A 17,821-nucleotide genomic window follows, 5' to 3' on the forward strand; every position below is an offset into this window, starting at 1 on the left:
TCCAGGGCTGGATTGGTGCCACTAATTGCATTCTCTGACCCTAGCATTGTACTTACCAGCCACCATCCTCAGCTGTCCCTGCACTGGCCATGGTCACATGCCACCATCTTGTGACCGCAACTTCTAACTGACCGGAAGTTCTCAATTAATCTTTAAATCTTTATTTTTTTTTTTCAATTAGACATGAGCAAATATCGTTAGCTCCCTCCTTATTCGGCTTGCTAATAGAGCTTACCGAATAGCTGCAGCGAGAACCTGGATCGCTCCCGATAATCACGTGTCCGGCGCTACAACTGCATGTGTTACAGCTGTGTGACAATCAGGGTATGTGCACACGTTCAGGTTTTTCCACGTTTTTCGTGATAAAACGCATAAAAAAGCCTACATATGCATCCTATCATTTAGAATGCATTCTGCAATTTTTGTGCACATGATGCGGTTTTTTCCGCAAAAAAATGCATCGTGGTAAAAAAAGCAGCATGTTCATTAATTTTGCAGATTTTTCGCCTTTTTTCCCGCTATATAATGCATTGGGAAAAACGCAAAAAAAAGTGCAAAAAACTTGTCAAAAACACATAAAAACCGCAAAAAAAAAACGCATGCGGATTTCTGGAAGAAATGTCCGTTTTTTGTCAGGAAATTTCTGCTAGAAAATACTGACGTGTGCACATACCCTCATAATACACATGCTCTCCATGTCAGTCTGTGAGCGCCTTGTTCTGGCCCTCATGGACTTTCACAAAGTTGTGACTATCATATTGCCCAGCAAACACTGGGGAACTGTCAGATTACAACCTGCAGAAAACAGATGAAGACGGCGACTGGTAAGTATGAAAAATAGGGACAGGATACTTACCGTAGATTAGATGCACCACTCCAGCCCTGCAATAAAGAACCCAGCAGGAATGGCGCTTATATACAGTATCAGCTAAGTATATGAGATTCAACAAATCTTGTCCAAATGCAGATTTCAGCCTTTGCAATAAAAATATTTCTTAGGCCGGTTTCACACTAGCGAAGAATACGGACGAGTGCTATGCGAGAAAACATCGCATAGCACTCAGACTAGTGTTATTCTATGGGGAAACTCACATCACCGTTTTTTTCTCGGGTGTATTCAGCGTGCAAGTGAAATCACGTACACGTACACGTATATCACCCGAAACTCGCCAATGCAAGTCTATGGGTGCAAGAAAAAAATCAGACACCACACGGACCATCAGTGTGACTTGCGAGAAATACGCACACATTTTCTCATTTCAGCCCATTGAGCCGTTAAATTAAATGAGAAAAAGCAGTGAGAAATATAAAGTCATACGGATACATAGATGCAAGGAAATCGCATCATCGCACTGGAAATGGATTACACACGGATGACCATACGGAGAACACTTGTGGACCCTCGGCAGGGAGACTCGGACAGAGTTTCCATACGTTTAATGTGACCCCGGCCTTAAGGCCCCTTCACATTTTAAGCGACGCTGCAGCGATACCGACAACGATCCGGATCGCTGCAGCGTCGCTGTTTGGTCGCTGGAGAGCTGTCACACAGACCGCTCTCCAGCGACCAACGATGCCGGTAACCAGGGTAAACATCGGGTTACTAAGCGCAGGGCCGCGCTTAGTAACCCGATGTTTACCCTGGTTACCAGCGTAAAAGTAAAAAAAAACAAACACTACATACTTACCTACCGCTGTCTGTCCCCGGCGCTCAGCTTCTCTGCACTCCTCCTGTACTGTCTGTGAGCACAGCGGCCGGAGAGCAGAGCGGTGACGTCACCGCTCTGCTTTCCGGCTGACCGACGCTCACAGCCAGTACAGGAGGAGTGCAGAGAAGCAGAGCGCCGGGGACAGACAGCGGTAGGTAAGTATGTAGTGTTTGTTTTTTTTTACTTTTACGCTGGTAACCAGGGTAAACATCGGGTTACTAAGCGCGGCCCTGCGCTTAGTTACCCGATGTTTACCCTGGTTACCAGTGAAGACATCGCTGGATCGGTGTCACACACGCCGATCCAGCGATGTCCACGGGAGATCCAGCGACGAAATAAAGTTCTGGACTTTGTTCAGCGACCAACGATCTCCCAGCAGGGGCCTGATCGTTGGTCGCTGTCACACATAGCGATTTAATTAACGATATCGTTGCTACGTCACAAAAAGCAACGATATCGTTAACGATATCGTTATATGTGAAGGTACCTTTAGGCTACTTTCACACTAGCGTTGTTTTCAATACGTCGCAATGCGTCGTTTAGGGGAAAAAACGCATCCTGCAAAGTTGTTTGCAGGATGCGTTTTTGCCCCATAGATTAACATTAGCGATGCATTGACACACGTCGCAACCGTCGTGCGACGGTTGCGCCAGACTGCCGGGAGCAAAAAATGTTACATGTAACGTTTTTTGCTGCCGACAGACCACTTTTTCCGATTGCGCATGCGCGGCCGGAACTCCGCCCCCACCTCCCCGCACCTCACAATGGGGCAGCGGATGCGATGAACATCTGCATCCGCTGCACCCGTTGTGCGGCGCAAACAACGCTAGTGTGAAAGTAGCCTTAGTCTTCATATAAAATCTTCACTAAAATCCGCAGAAAGGTCCCCGACATTTACCTATTTAATGCAAAGAGTCCAATCTGGGATTACGCAGCATAAACTAATGTTTTGTGTTTTCCGCATACACGGCGCCGGCTAATTTTCATGTCGGATTTTCTCTGCACTAACTTTAGGCTACGTGCAAATGTTCAGTGTCTGTAGCAGAAAGATCCTGCAAAAACTTATGTATCAGCAGGAAGAATGATATATAAAATACATGTGTATTTGTTTCCCCACTCATTAATACAGGTGAAATCTGCAGCAAAATAATGAAAGAATTGACATAAGCGTGGGCACGAAACGTCAGGAATCTCAATTGTGCCAAAACTGAACAGAAAAATGCGACAAAAATGCAAAGTGTGCACAGACCCTAAAAAATGCACCAAACGCTCATCGTGGGAACGTAGACGTAATCTGACTCCGCTCTCATTCTCGCCACTGCTGTTATAACACTTCAGATTTTCCGTGGAGCATATCCTGAGGAAAATTCATGGCTTAGTTGCCCTGTGGGAATCTACCCATAGACAATATTTGTTTTAGTAAATCTTCCCCATTAAATCCTTCCAGACTTTTGCATATGGAAGTACCAGGTAAATGAGCAAGAACCGCCACGAACATGCGCAGTGCGTGCGTGTGACAGCTCTTCGAGGAAATTCGCCCTCATCCAAGATGGCGCGCAGAATCCAATGACGTGTGACGTATGACGCCGTTGCCGGGCGACGCGGCTCTCTCTACGTCTTGTTGTTGTCATCCTGTGCTTCTGCTGTTCAGTGTTGGCGGGAGATTCCAGCATGGCCGTGCAGCCGAAGGAGAAGCTGTGTATGGACAGCGGGGCGGAGAGCGGCTTCCTCAGCTTCTATCACGCCATGCCGGAGAAGCCGGACACCACGGTGCGGGTGTTTGATCGGAACGACTACTACACGGTGCACGGCGGAGACGCGCTGTTTGCCGCCAAGGAAGTGTTCAAGACCAGTGGGGTCATCAAGTGTCTGGGATCAGGTGGGGGCTGTGTCCTGGTACTGGGGGTCCCTGGGGCGCCTTGTGTCCTGGTACTGGGGGTCCCTGGGGCGCCTTGTGTCCTGGGGGTCCCTGGGGCGCCTTGTGTCCTGGTACTGGGGGTCCCTGGGGCGCCTTGTGTCCTGGTACTGGGGGTCCCTGGGGCGCCTTGTGTCCTGGTACTGGGGGTCCCTGGGGCGCCTTGTGTCCTGGGGGTCCCTGGGGCGCCTTGTGTCCTGGTACTGGGGGTCCCTGGGGCGCCTTGTGTCCTGGTACTGGGGGTCCCTGGGGCGCCTTGTGTCCTGGTACTGGGGGTCCCTGGGGCGCCTTGTGTCCTGGTACTGGGGGTCCCTGGGGCGCCTTGTGTCCTGGTACTGGGGGTCCCTGGGGCGCCTTGTGTCCTGGTACTGGGGGTCCCTGGGGCGCCTTGTGTCCTGGTACTGGGGGTCCCTGGGGCGCCTTGTGTCCTGGTACTGGGGGTCCCTGGGGCGCCTTGTGTCCTGTTACTGGGGGTCCCTGAGGCGCCTTGTGTCCTGTTACTGGGGGTCCCTGGGGCGCCTTGTGTCCTGGTACTGGGGGTCCCTGGGGCGCCTTGTGTCCTGGTACTGGGGGTCCCTGGGGCGCCTTGTGTCCTGGTACTGGGGGTCCCTGGGGCGCCTTGTGTCAGGGGTCTGCAGACCACTGTAGCATATAATGGCCATTAACCCCTTGTTTCCCCCCCACGTCTGACCATGATTCGCTTTCATTGCGGCATACACAGGGTTACACAGGAGTTGTCGGGATGGCGACTCCCGGGTTACAGTAGTGAGGGTCGCCGTTCTGTGGCAGCAAGCAGAGATCCTGAACGTTGGGGTGTAAGCGGGAGACTGCGAAGACAGTCAGATTCGTGAGGAGTTTCTTAAACATTTAGGGTTTTTGTTACACGAATCGGGAAGGAGTTAAAAGCAATCAAACAAAATAAAGCACATTATTCTCCCCTGTCCTCGGCCCTCACCTGAGTCTTTTTGCTCCGCACAGATCTTCGGTTCCTCTACTGCCGGTCAGTAGTGCGCATCCTTCCCCCATGTGACTGCATCGGCCTCAGTTTAGGCAGAACCTAAGGTCTTCACGGAGGAGAACGGGGCCGAGGACAGGAGAGTATAAGGTGTTAGACCATTCCGTACCCTGTGTGCATTATGCTTTGTTGTCTGCACAATAAACAGCGATGGAGGCATTGTAGATTTAGGCCGAATTGAATCTTCCTGTGAGGGTATGTGCCCACGATCCGGAGTGGCCGCGGACGCTGCCTATTTATGCGGCACCAAACCTGCAGCGTCCAGCTGTTACAGCTTAGTGGATGGGATTCCAAGAAATCCCATGCCCACTATGCATCCACACACACCCACGGAGACGGACATGCGGCGCGTCTCTCCAGACCGCAACATGTCAGTTTCTCTCGCAGAGAATCTAGCTCCCGCAAGAGAAATTACATCAATAGAATGCAAAAAAAAAAAAAAACACCTGGAAAAGCAATGACGCTCCCCAAAAAGTATATAGTGCAAAGCAATATCAAAACAACAGGTGCACATGTTCTGTCATTTCTATTTATGGGGTGGTCCAAAGGCAAAGCATTCTTTCTCCTAACTCTCTACTGAGTCCCATAATTGTGAGCTATATATATATATATAATTTTTTTTTTTTTTTTTAAATATATTCGCTTTAAAAATTCCCTACCGTTGCCAAACTACACTAACTGCTTTTTTCCTTTTTTTTTTTTGCTATAGATGTGTTAACATTGCTAGATATTTTATGTATCTATGCTCCTTTCCCATACAGGAGGGAATCAGTCTGTGGCCACATGATATAATATGATAAATTATTATTCATTCCAAAGACATACTGATAGGGGATTTAGATTGTGAGCCCCATCGGGGACAGTGATGATAATGTGTGCAAAACTGTAAAGCGCTGCGGAATATGTTAGTGCTATATAAAAATACAATTATTATTATCATCATTTTAGGCAGTAAGAAGTTGGAGAGCGTGGTGCTCAGTAAGATGAACTTTGAGTCATTCGTCCGGGATCTTCTTCTCGTTCGTCAGTATCGTGTAGAAGTTTATAAAAACAAGTCCGGAGGTAAAGCCTCCAAAGACAACGAGTGGCACTTGGCTTTTAAGGTACTGACATCAACTTTTCACTTTATGGCGGGGTCTGTGTGCTTTAGGCTTCTTTCACACTAGCGTCGGAATCTCCCCGTCGCAATGCGTCGGGGAGAGATTCCGACGCTAGCGTTTGCTGCATTGCACAATGGGTGCAGCGGATGCATTTTTCCGGCGCATCCGCTGCCCCATTGTAAGGTGCGGGGAGGTGGGGGCGGATTCCAGCCGCGCATGCGCGGTCGGAAAAAGCAGTCCGTCAGGAGAAAAAAACGTTACATGTAGCGTTTTTTTCTCCCGACGGTCCGCAAAAGCACGACGCATCCGTCGCTCGACGGATGCGACGTGTGGCAATCCGTCGCAAATGCGTCGTCAATGTAAGTCTATGGGGAAAAAACGCATCCTGCAAGCACTTTTGCAGGATGCGTTTTTTTCTGCAAAACGACGCATTGTGACGGATTGCAGAAAACGCTAGTGTGAAAGTAGCCTTACCTGGTGACCTAATAAAGCTGTGAACCAAATGCTCGTTTGGCTGACCTCTGTTTCTCGGCCACGCTTCCATCTCCCTGTTACAAAGAGATGGAAGTAAACTGTAGTAAATTATTTTTGACAGCAGATTAAAGGGTTGTTCTAAGCTTGTCTTCAGGAGCGCAGCACTCCTCAGCGTCTTGGCATCCTGCTTACCAGGGGATGGTGGGCTCCTCAATGATTGACAGGTCGGAGAAAGCTGCTGCCTGATCTGTGCTTTTTCCATTACTGCAAACAGGCAGCTTTGCCTCTGCAACATCGGCGAGGTGCAAGTGCACTGCACATGGCACATGGCTGGATTAACCTCCAGAGCTGCACTCCTTGCCTACGGTGGCTGGTAATGTAGGCCAGAGGTCCCCAACTCCAGTCCTCAAGGCCCACCAACAGGTCATGTTTTCAGGATTTCCTTAGTCTTGCCCAGGTAATAATTGCATCACCTGTGCTATACAAAGGAAATCCTGAAAACATGACCTGTTGGTGGGCCTTGAGGACTGGAGTTGGGGACCTCTGATGTAGGCAATGAGCTGTACACTGTAAAAGCGAAAATCCCTCTCCTTTTGAGAATGAAGATCAATTTTAATAACAAGTAGATTGTAAAGTTGCTTGATTTTATAAGCACTTTGCAATTTTACCCATTTTTTTTGAAGATGAGAAGCCGCTTTGTCTCCTGGAGAAGCAAGATAATTTGATGTTTGAATCCAGCATGCCCGATCCTTTTTTCTGACAGCACCTGCCCTGTGAGAGTCGATATACTTCCATTCATATTAGAGGGTAGTTCAGGTTTGTCATGAAAATCTGCAGTCATGTTGAGTTCCCACAGTGTGTGCATCGTGTTGTCAGGGTTCTCCGGTGGCGAGAGCAGGCGGTCATTTGACTGCAATATGCATACTTCCGGCCACATTCTGACTAGTGAAGAGTGAGTGTACTCGTTGCTCGGGTTCTCCGGAGCACGCTCGGGTAACCTCCAAGTATTTGTTAGTGTTAGGAGATTTAGTTTTCCTCACCGCAGCTGAATGATTTACAGCTACTAGACAGCTTGATTACATGTGGGGATTCCCTAGCAACCAGGCAACCCCCACATGTACTCAGCCTGGCTAATAGCTGTAAATCATTCAGCTCCCGCGATGAAAACGAAATCTCCGAGCAGTAATAAATACTCGGAGGTCACCTGAGCGTGCTCGAGAAAACCCGAGCAACAAGTACACTCACTCATCACTAATTCTGACTAGACGTGCACAGCCTCACTCAAGGCGAGTGAATTGAGCAAGGCCTCGCATGTCTAGCTGGGAGTATGCTTTTCACAAACTTGCGGACACATGACCACCTGCCATCGCCACTGGCATTGGTGAACCCTGACACGCTGCAGAGTTTCATGACAAGAATCGAAATCCACTGAAAGATGCTATGAATCCATATAGACTGGCCCAATGCCAAACTAAAAGGCCAGCATACAATATCAATGGACATTCCGTATATAATAGCTCCTACAAGAAACACGGATTTAAAGTCCAAAAAGTAATAATTCAACAAATTTATTAAATAATGAGACATAAAATATATCACGAGAAATGTAGACAATACAAGTCACAGAAACCGCAAAGGCTCAGGTGTATAGGACATAATCATACCACATATTGTAAACAGGGTCAGCTGTACAACACATTGAAAGATGTATCATGATTTTATTACTTCTGCTGGAATCACTTTGTGTCCGTGGGCGGTAAAATACTGCTAGTTTGGATAGTGTGGGTTTAATATTTAGAGTGTCTAGCACCTTAATTTTGTCCTTTGGACATGCTTGAATTATAATCAAATGGCTGCAAAAACACATGCCAAAAATGCTTAGAAAATCAAGTTGGAAATGAAAACTTCCATGTTTGAATTTTTCACCTCAAATATTTCCTTGTGAACGAGCACTAAGAGAGTCCAGGCTCTACAGTCGTCGCATTGAGGTTTCTAATTGCACCTTCTGCTTTTTGTTTTTCAGGCATCCCCAGGAAACCTGACCCAGTTTGAGGAGATTCTGTTTGGGAACAATGATATGTCCTCTGCCGTCGGGGTTGTTGGTGTACGGTTGGTCAGCTCCGAGGGTCAGAGATTGGTTGGAGTTGGCTTTGTAGATTCCACTTTCAGGAGGCTTGGAGTGTGTGAATTTCCAGATAATGATCAGTTTTCTAATCTAGAAGCTTTACTGGTTCAGATTGGACCAAAGGAGTGTGTGATGCCTGGAGGAGATGCTGGCGGAGACATGGGGAAAATACGACAGGTAAGGCTACTTTCACACTAGCGTCGTGCACTGCACGTCGCAATGCGTCGTTTTTGAGAAAAAACGCATCCTGCAAAATTGCTTGCAGGATGCGTTTTTTCTCCATTGACTACCATTAGCGACGCATTGATACACGTCGCAACCGTCATGCGACGGTTGCGTCGTGTTGTGGCGGACCATCGGCAGCAAAAAACGTTACATGTAACGTTTTTTGCTGCGTTGTCTTCCATTTCCGACCGCGCATGCGCGGCCGGAACTCCGCCCCCAGCTCCCCGCAACTCACAATGGGGCAGCGTATGCGCTGGAAAAATGCATCTGCTGTCCCCGTTGTGCGGCGCTTGCACAGTATGCGTCGGTACGTCGGGCCGAGCCAGCGCGACCGCCCCGTACTGACGCTAATGTGAAAGTAACCTAAGTCACAAATGTCTGCGGTGACCTGTGCGCTGCTGAGCTACAGCCACACTGTACTAAGTTTTGGGATTCACTGTTGTTGTTTTTTTTTTTTTTTTTTTTCCTCAGACCCTTGTGAACATTAGGCTAGGTTCACATTGCGTTAGGGCAATCCGTTAAGCGCATAGCACTAGTGGATTGCGCTAACGCAATGTTTGTTTAGGGTCCGCGTTCGGCGTCCCCGGGATCTGCGCTAGCGAGGGGCGGACCTCGGACGCTGCAAGCAGCGTCCGAGTTCCGTCACAAAAGAACGGCACTTCGCTAGCGCGTGCCAAAAATGGCATGCGTTAGTGATGCGCTACAGCAAAAAATAACATTGCGGTCAATGGGTGCGCTAACGGACCCGCTGCACGGTGTTAATTGCGACATTTTCGCCGTGCAACGCAATGTGAACCTAGCCTTAGATGCACCTTCACAACATATGACGTAAAATTGCATCATATGTCGTGTCCCTGACTTTGATGTTGGCTCTGGCGCTGAGCGAGCATCTTTCCTTGTACAGGACAACTGATTTAGTTAGCTGTCATGTGCCATTAACAGCTGCGGGTGGATCGGAGCTCATCATAAATCCGGCTAATTGGCAACCCGGTCACGTGATCTGTTATCATGACAGCCCGGGGTCTGCGGTAGAATCCCTTTCCTGGAGTAAAAGCTCACCGACACAAAAAGAGGACTTAGAAATCCTCCAAAAAATTGAAAAAAAGTCAGAGAAAAATGCAGAGATGTTTACCTGCTGAAGCCTCCAACTGAATGCACTGGCTGGGTGCAGCGGACCCAATTTATGATGGCAAAAACACAGGTGCAAAAAATACCGATGAAACAACCACTTTCAATCCAGTGTTGGCTGTTTGGCATTAGTGCACAAAAAGATAAGCGATAATAGTCTGTATATGGCGTTATTCACACAGGCAATGCAGAGCATCTGGTTTACAGCCTATTACTAACGCACATATATACGGGCCGCCCAGTGCCACAAAATGCATGCTATGTGAATAGAGGCCAACAGTTTACAGAGCCATCTTGGTCCGGCCGCACCCTTTTTGGCACCTGTGTTTTTGCCATCATAAATCGTGTCCGCCGCACCCTGCCAGTGCATTCAGTTGGAGGTTTCAGCAGGTAAACATCTCTGCATTTTTCTCTGTGACTTTTTTTCAATCCCTTTCCTGTCATTACAATACTCCTGTGAACGATGGCATTCATAGGAGATTGTGATTTTTCTATACATAAGTGCTGAAGACCTACTATGTGTAGCACAGGCGATTGGACGATCGCAGCTTGAAGTCAAACAAAACAAACAATTTTAAATCACTCACCTTTTGCCCCATTGAAAATAAAACAAATAAAAAATGCACCTATAAATGTCCACTCTGTCAAAACATAAAGTATATTAATCAGATCAGTAAACGGCATAACAAAAAAACAATTGAGATGGCAGAGTTTTTTTTTTTTTTCTGCTGCCACAACGTTGCAATAAGAAGCAATCAACAAATCATATCTACCCCAAAATGTTATCCATAAAAACGTCAGGTCAGGGCCCCAAAAAATAAGCCCTCACACAGCTCCAGATGCCGAAAACAATGAAAACGTTACGGGTCTCACAAAATGGCGTCAAATGCAAAAAATATTTTTCATACAAGTTTTAGATTTTATTTTTTACTACTTGGATAAAAAAAATAAACCAATACTTGTCTGGTGTCTGCGCACTCATACTGATTTGGGGAATCAAATTTGCCGGTCAATCTATCTATCTATCTATCTATCTATCTATCTATCTATCTATCTATCTATCTATCTATCTATCTATCTATCTATCTATCTATCTATCTATCTATCTATCTATCTATCTATCTATCTATCTATCTATAGATCCCCATTTTTCAGTACACTACGTGGTAAAATCTGCACTGTGCCATTCAAAAGTGCAAAAAATAAGCCCTGACATGGCTATATTGCCGAAAAAAAAATGAAGTTATTGCTTAGTAAAAGGGTAGGAAAAAATAATGGAAAACCGCCATGGCACGAAGGGGTTAACTTCCAACACCGAAGTATGGTGGCGGTCAGGCATTTCCACTGCAGATGTATTACACAGCTGCTGTTTAGATGAATTTCTGTCTTTGCACTAGAAAAGACGTCTTAAGTTCTCCAGAATGGGAAGTTGCTTGCTCTGAGCGGCTCTGTGTTGAGTCACAGTAGGGGGTCCCAGCAGTTTGTGGTGCGAGTTTGGTGTTATGTCTTTTCTTTGGGATCTAATTTTTAGTTCTCATCTTTATTTTTCTATAATTTCTTTTCAGATTGTTCACCGAGGTGGGATTCTCATCACTGATAGGAAAAAGGCCGAATTTACCACCAAGGATTGCGTGCAAGATCTTAACCGGCTTCTAAAAGCTAAAAAAGGAGAACAGATCACTAGCGTGGCATTACCAGAGATGGAGAAGCAGGTACGCCTATACTTCAGTGACTGCAGCTGCGGAGCTACACAGCGACGTGCCTCGCGACTGTTATAGAGCAGAAGTAGTGCTGTAAAAATCGCAGTCGGATATGATGTGTTTAAGCCTATTATGAGTCACATGCGACTTGCAACCAACGACAAAATATCAATGATATTTGGAAACATTTGTGATTCCATCACAATAAATTGACGACCTTTCGTTTTCAGTGTTGTTCAACATGTCGCCTATGAACCTGTCCTAAGTGACATAGAGCCGAGTGCCATAGTCTTAATCACAGCACAGCAGCCCCATGTAATTCTTTACTATCCAGCTGTCTAATGTCCCATCCAATGTTGTTAGTAGAAGTTATTGTTCAAATTGCCTCTAATACAACATCTATTGGTGCTTTCTCTGACTTATTTTTTTCTTCATATGAAATATAGCTGCTATGAGGCCTTTTACATCTATCTGGGTGCTCTATAATGACCTCGTATATGAGGCCTACGACTTATGCTGTTAAATATCTGTGCATTGTAAGATTACTGTATATATATATCGGTATTATATACTGCAGGAGTAGTTTTCTTTTAATATTTGCTCTGTTATTTGATAAAAGACCTGTAAAAATGTTCACTAAAATATGTATAAACCCCATAATAGTATATGGTTTCAAAGGTAATGCGTCATGAGAAAATGATGTTTTCTTTTTTAAACAAGCGCTTGTTACATTTTTATTTTAATTTTGGCTATATGTATTATTTTATTTTAGTTTATTCTAATATCAGGATTTAAAATCTTGTTAATTTTCGCAATAGCCACTGGGGTGATTCTAGACTCATATTTCCTGTTTCAGAAACACGTACATTCGCATCAATGAACAGACTTCAATCTTGTGAATTCAAGCATCTAATGAGTGTGTGTAAAAGTGAATGTGAAAGGAAGATGAGCAGGGTCAACTGTGATATTATTGAGGCATCCGTTATTATTAGGGCTCTGTTTGTGTCTATTCGGATAAAATACTAGTTTTGGTTAACAACCCCCTTTCTGTACTCCTAGATTGCAATGTCAGCCCTGTCTGCAGTCATGAAGTATCTTGAACTGTTATCAGATGAGTCTAACTTCGGACAGTTCCAGATAACCAGCTTTGACCTGAATCAATACATGAGATTGGATAATGCTGCTGTTGGTGCATTGAACCTCTTTCCCGTAAGTTTCGAATACCGGAATGTGATTTAGACTTGGGTTCAGTCTACATCTTGCTTCTTTTTTTTTTTTAATATATAAATGTACAGTTCCTGTTGGCCATCAGTGTATTCCAGAAGTGTGTCCTTTTGGCATATACTGAGCTGGTATGGGTATTCAAAGTCTGCTACTCTTTCCTATGATGAAGAGCTTAGTAAGAGGTATACTTTGCTTTACACTCTTATTTATATATTTATATACAGTGTGTGTGTGTGTGTGTGTGTATATATATAGGGCCCCTTGTAGTTTAACATACTCACCATTCTGGTCGCTGCTCCTCAGCGTCCTGTCTCCGCCGCGGCTGCCGCCATCTTCTGTTCCCAGGATGCTTTGCGTAATTACCCAGATGACTTAGCGGTCTCGCAAGACCGCTAGGTCTTCTGGGTAATTTTGCAAATCATCGCTGGGAAAGGAAGATGGCGGCAGGCGCGAGCGCCTCAGCGGACAACGGAGGGTGAGTATAGCAGGTTTTTTGTTTTTTTAACATTACTTTTTTTTGCTATTGATGCCGCATAGGCAGCATCAATAGTAAAAGGTTGGGGACACACAGGGTTAATAGCGGCGGTAACGGAGTGCGTTACCCGCGGCATAACACGGTCCGTTACCGCCGGCATTAACCCTGTGTTAGCGGTGACCGGAGGGGAGTATGGAGCGGGCGCTGGGGAGAGTGACTGCGGGGAGCATGGAGCGGAGCACCGGGGACACTGACTGCGGGGAGTATGGAGCGGGCGCCGGGGACACTGTAGGGAGCGGGGAGTATGGAGCGGGCGCCGGGGACACTGTGGGGAGCGGGGAGTATGGAGCGGGCGCCGGCCACTGACTGCGGGGAGTAAGGAGCTGCCATTTTCTTCCGGACTGTGCCCGTCGCTGATTGGTCGTGGCTGTTTTGCGGCGACCAATCAGCGACTTGGATTTCCATGATAGACAGAGGCCACGACCAATGAATATCCGTGACAGACAGACGGAAGTACCCCTTAGACAATTATATAGTAGAGATATATATAGAGAGATATATATATATATATATATAGAGATATATAGATAGATAGATTTTATATATATATATAGATATAGATATAGATATAGATATAGATATAGATAGATAGATAGATAGATTATAGATAGATATATATATATATATCTATCTATAATCTCTCTATCTATATATATATCTATCTAATCTATAGAGAGAGAGATCGAGATCCAAAAAAGAGGCAGCACTCCATAGTTTAAGTGAAAAATGTGGAAGGTATAATCGACAGCGCGGAGGGGGCGGCGACCATCGCCCCAGAAGAGATGAGTGACGGCAGTTGGGCGCTTCACAGAGGAGGCTTCAGACCCGCCTCCGTGGACAAAGACAGGTATTTCTGCAAAGTTTCAAACTGCTTTATTTTAGTAATACCTGAACACAAAACTAAAAGAGCCACCTTGTTAGAATGCAGCATTACTGCTGCACATGGTGGCTCTTTTAGTTTATAACGGCTGCAGGGGGGTGACAGTGGCCCTTAAGAAATGAAGGTCAGTCAGTCCGAAAATTTGGGCAAACTTTGAAAGTGTCCCCAAGTGCAGTGGCAAAAACCATCAAGCGCTACAAAGAAATCAGCTCACATGAGGACCGCCCCAGGAAAGGAAGACCAAGAGTCACCTCTGCTTCTGAGGATAAGTTTATCCGAGTCACCAGCCTCAGAAATCGCAGGTTAACAGCAGCTCTGATTAGAGACCAGGTCAATGCTACACAGAGTTCTAGCAGCAGACTCATCTGTACAACAACTGTTAAGAGGAGACTTTGTGCAGCAGGCCTTCATGGTAAAATAGCTACTAGGAAACCACTGCTAAGGACAGGCAACAAGCAGGAGAGACTTGTTTGGGCTAAAGAACACAAGGAATGGACATTAGACCAGTGGAAATCTGTGCTTTGGTCTGATGAGTCCAAATTTGAGATCTTTGGTTCCAACCACCGTGTCTTTGTGCAATGCAGAAAAGGTGAACGGATGGACTCTACATGCCTGGTTCCCACTGTGAAGCATGGAGGAGGAGGAGGTGTGATGGTGCGGGGGTGCTTTGCTGGTGACACTGTTGGGGATTTATTCAAAATTGAAGGCATACTGAACCAGCATGGCTACCACAGCATGTTGCAGCGGCATGCTGTTCCATCCGGTTTGCGTTTAGTTGGACCATCATTTATTTTTTCAACAGGACAATGACCCCAAACACACCTCCAGGCTGTGTAAGGGCTATTTGACCAAGAAGGAGAGTGATGGGGTGCTACGCCAGATGACCTGGCCTCCACAGACACCAGACCTGAACCCAATCGAGATGGTTTGGGGTGAGGTGGACCGCAGAGTGAAGGCAAAAGGGCCAACAAGTGCTAAGTATCTCTGGGAACACCTTCAAGATTGTTGGAAGACCAATCCCGGTGACTACCTCTTGAAGCTCATCAAGAGAATGCCAAGAGTGTGCAAAGCAGTCATCAAAGCAAAAGGTGGCTACTTTGCAGAACCTAGAATATAAGACATGTTTTCAGTTGTTTCACACTTTTTGTTAAGTATATAATTCCACATGTGTTAATTCATAGTTTTGAATGTAGCAAAAACTGATATGTGAACTGAGTCACACAGTGTTTGAAAGACTGGCATGGTACAATCACACTGCTTCCTTTCTTTTAGGGATCAGTCAGACGACCATGTAAATCGTACCAAGATCAGACTGCAATTGCTGGATTGGCTGGTGGCTCTCCTGATTCGAGTGTGAAAGCTGCATAGAAATATATGGACCTGTCACGCTCGGGTCAGGAGAGCCGCTAGTCCGTTCAGACATTGCGGTCTGATCTCTGTCCGATTTAGATGGCCGTCTGACTGCGCTATTAGAGCACATTAAATTCCTGTAAAGTTCGATCTCCGACTTTAGGAGCAGAAATGTTGCTGCCAATTGTGCTATTAACTTCTACCTAACAGAATAACCCTTTATCACATGTGTGAAAGATAGGTGCTAACTTCTAGATTGGTGGCTTCTGACTGCTGGACTCCCCACCAATTGTCAGAACAGGACACTGTTATTCCTGTTAGAATGAGACGTCATTCTGACAGTCAGTCGGAATCTTGGCCGTCAAACTTCCACCTAACATCTATCATGGAGAAGGGTTCTGCCAACAGGTTTTAGTGACCTAATCTGAGAGCAGCATGATGTACAAGTAAGAGATCCTGATTCCAGCGCTGTCACTTACTGGGCTGCTTGCTGTAGTATTTATAAAATCATTGTTTTATTAGCAAGAGATTATCACTACAGGACTAGTAAACCTGCTGCCTGTTAGTCCAACCCCGTCCTCCCCACTTATTGGCAGCTTCCATCTGCACAGTGTACACAGAAAGCTGCCAACCAGTGGTGTGGGTGGGGGTATACAGAGCTGTGCATTCAGAGAACTGCTAGATCCTCAGCATTTAAGTTTTTAATTAAAACTGTAGCAAGCAGCTCAGTAAGGGACACATCACCAGAATCGGGGTTTTTGTCTCTACATTGTGCTGCTTTTTAGATGGGGTAGTAAACACCTTGTGATTGATTCCCTTTAAAGATTGTTTTTTTATGACTGTTATTTAAGAGAGGGAGGATTAAAGGCTATTATTCTGCAGATAGGGGATAATTTCCGACTGGCAGTGTGTCTACTCAACCTCTGCTCCATTTAATCCCTATGAGACTGCCGGGAAAATCTGAGAACAGCGCAGTAATAACTTTTATTTCTATAGCGCCAACATATTCCACATCACTTTACATTTCTGTACTAGGGGACTTGTACAGACAATAAAGACATTATAGAATAACAAATAATTCAACAGCTGCCAAGAGGAGTGAGGGCCCTGCTGCTCCAAGCTCACAATCTATGAGGAAATAGGGGAGACACTAAATGTAAATGGTAAAATGTGCTTATATTGTACGGTTCAGCCATCAATATAATAAATGGGGTGTTCACATAATGCGGCATGAACCGGTCACCAACCAGTATGTGTACCGTGTTCAGTACAGATACTAAGTGCATGGAGGCTATGTGAACAGATGCTACAAGGGTCCTGGTTTGGAAGAAAATTTTGGCAGGGTAAAACTGGAATAGTTACATATGTGAGTTTAGGTGGTAGACCAGTCTAAAGAAATGCGTTTTTAGGAAACGCTTAAAACTGTTTGCATTGGGGATCAATCTAATTGTCCTGGGTAGTGCATTCCAGAGAAGTGGCGCAGCACTTGAGAAGTCTTGAAGACTGGCAAGGGACGTTTAGATTGTTGAGAATGTTAATCTTCGGAAATTAGCAGAACAGAGGGCACGGGTAGGGTGATAGAGATGAGGGAAGACATGTAGGGTGCTGCTGAACCGTGGAAAAGCTTGGTGGGTGACAGTAATAATTGGTCCTTGTAGCGGAAGGGCAACCAGTGCAATGACTGGCAGAGGGTGGAAGCATCGATGTAGCTGTTAGAGAGGGATATGATCCCGGGTGCAGCATTCAGGGCGTATTGGAGAGAGGACAGTTTGGTAAGAGGGAGACCAAGATTAGTAAAGAGTTGCAGTGGTCCAGACGATAATGAGTAAGCGACGGTAAGTTTTTGCCTAGTTAGAGGTAAGAAAAATTTGAATTCTAGAGATGTTGTTGATGTGTAGGTGACAGCAGTTTCATAAGGAATGAATGGAGCAGAGGTGGTTAAGGCACGCTCCCACTTTTTTCTAGCCGGGTTCAAAGTTCTGCCGATCTGTAGGGCTCTCAGCAGTCGGACCCCCACAAATAATAATAATAATATCTAGACGTTATAATCTATCCTGTGGATAGGCACGTACTGCTCCTTACCAGAATATAATTTTATAGTGTTTTTTTTTTTTTTTTTGATGAATACGCCATGTAGAGGAGTAATAGTGGCAATTATTTGGTATTCTGCTGTTTGGATGGTAATGAAGAAAAAATAATAAGAATATGTTGGGCTTGTCTTATGTTCATTTGCCAAATGTACCCTTGGGACGACCGTCACCTAATGGAGGCTGCAGAGCGTCATTTTAACTTTTGTCTGGCTGGTTTGCATTTGCATACACTTCAACTAATTGTGTAGGAAAACGCAGAAGATTGGAATTTTTCTGAACAGGAGTTTTCACCATTCTTTACACCAATACCACATTTATTTTTTATTTTTTTTATTAATACGATGGCCATAT

The 17,821-nt window shown here is 45.6% G+C and overlaps 1 protein-coding gene across 1 annotated transcript in view; it reads left to right on the forward strand.

The window, feature by feature from the left end:
* The first annotated feature begins 3,340 nt into the window (after window positions 1-3,340).
* The window catches only part of MSH2 (mutS homolog 2), a 160,614-nt gene continuing 146,133 nt past the window's right edge, over window positions 3,341-17,821 (forward strand). Inside the window, exons 1-5 of the mRNA XM_069768645.1 lie at window positions 3,341-3,588; window positions 5,588-5,742; window positions 8,237-8,515; window positions 11,257-11,403; window positions 12,451-12,600. Of these exons, the coding sequence (XP_069624746.1) occupies window positions 3,381-3,588; window positions 5,588-5,742; window positions 8,237-8,515; window positions 11,257-11,403; window positions 12,451-12,600 (939 nt within the window). The 5' untranslated portion in view covers window positions 3,341-3,380. The remainder of the gene's footprint in view (window positions 3,589-5,587; window positions 5,743-8,236; window positions 8,516-11,256; window positions 11,404-12,450; window positions 12,601-17,821) is intronic.

Source organism: Ranitomeya imitator, chromosome 5 (assembly GCF_032444005.1).
Source record: "Ranitomeya imitator isolate aRanImi1 chromosome 5, aRanImi1.pri, whole genome shotgun sequence".
Lineage (NCBI taxonomy): Eukaryota > Metazoa > Chordata > Amphibia > Anura > Dendrobatidae > Ranitomeya > Ranitomeya imitator.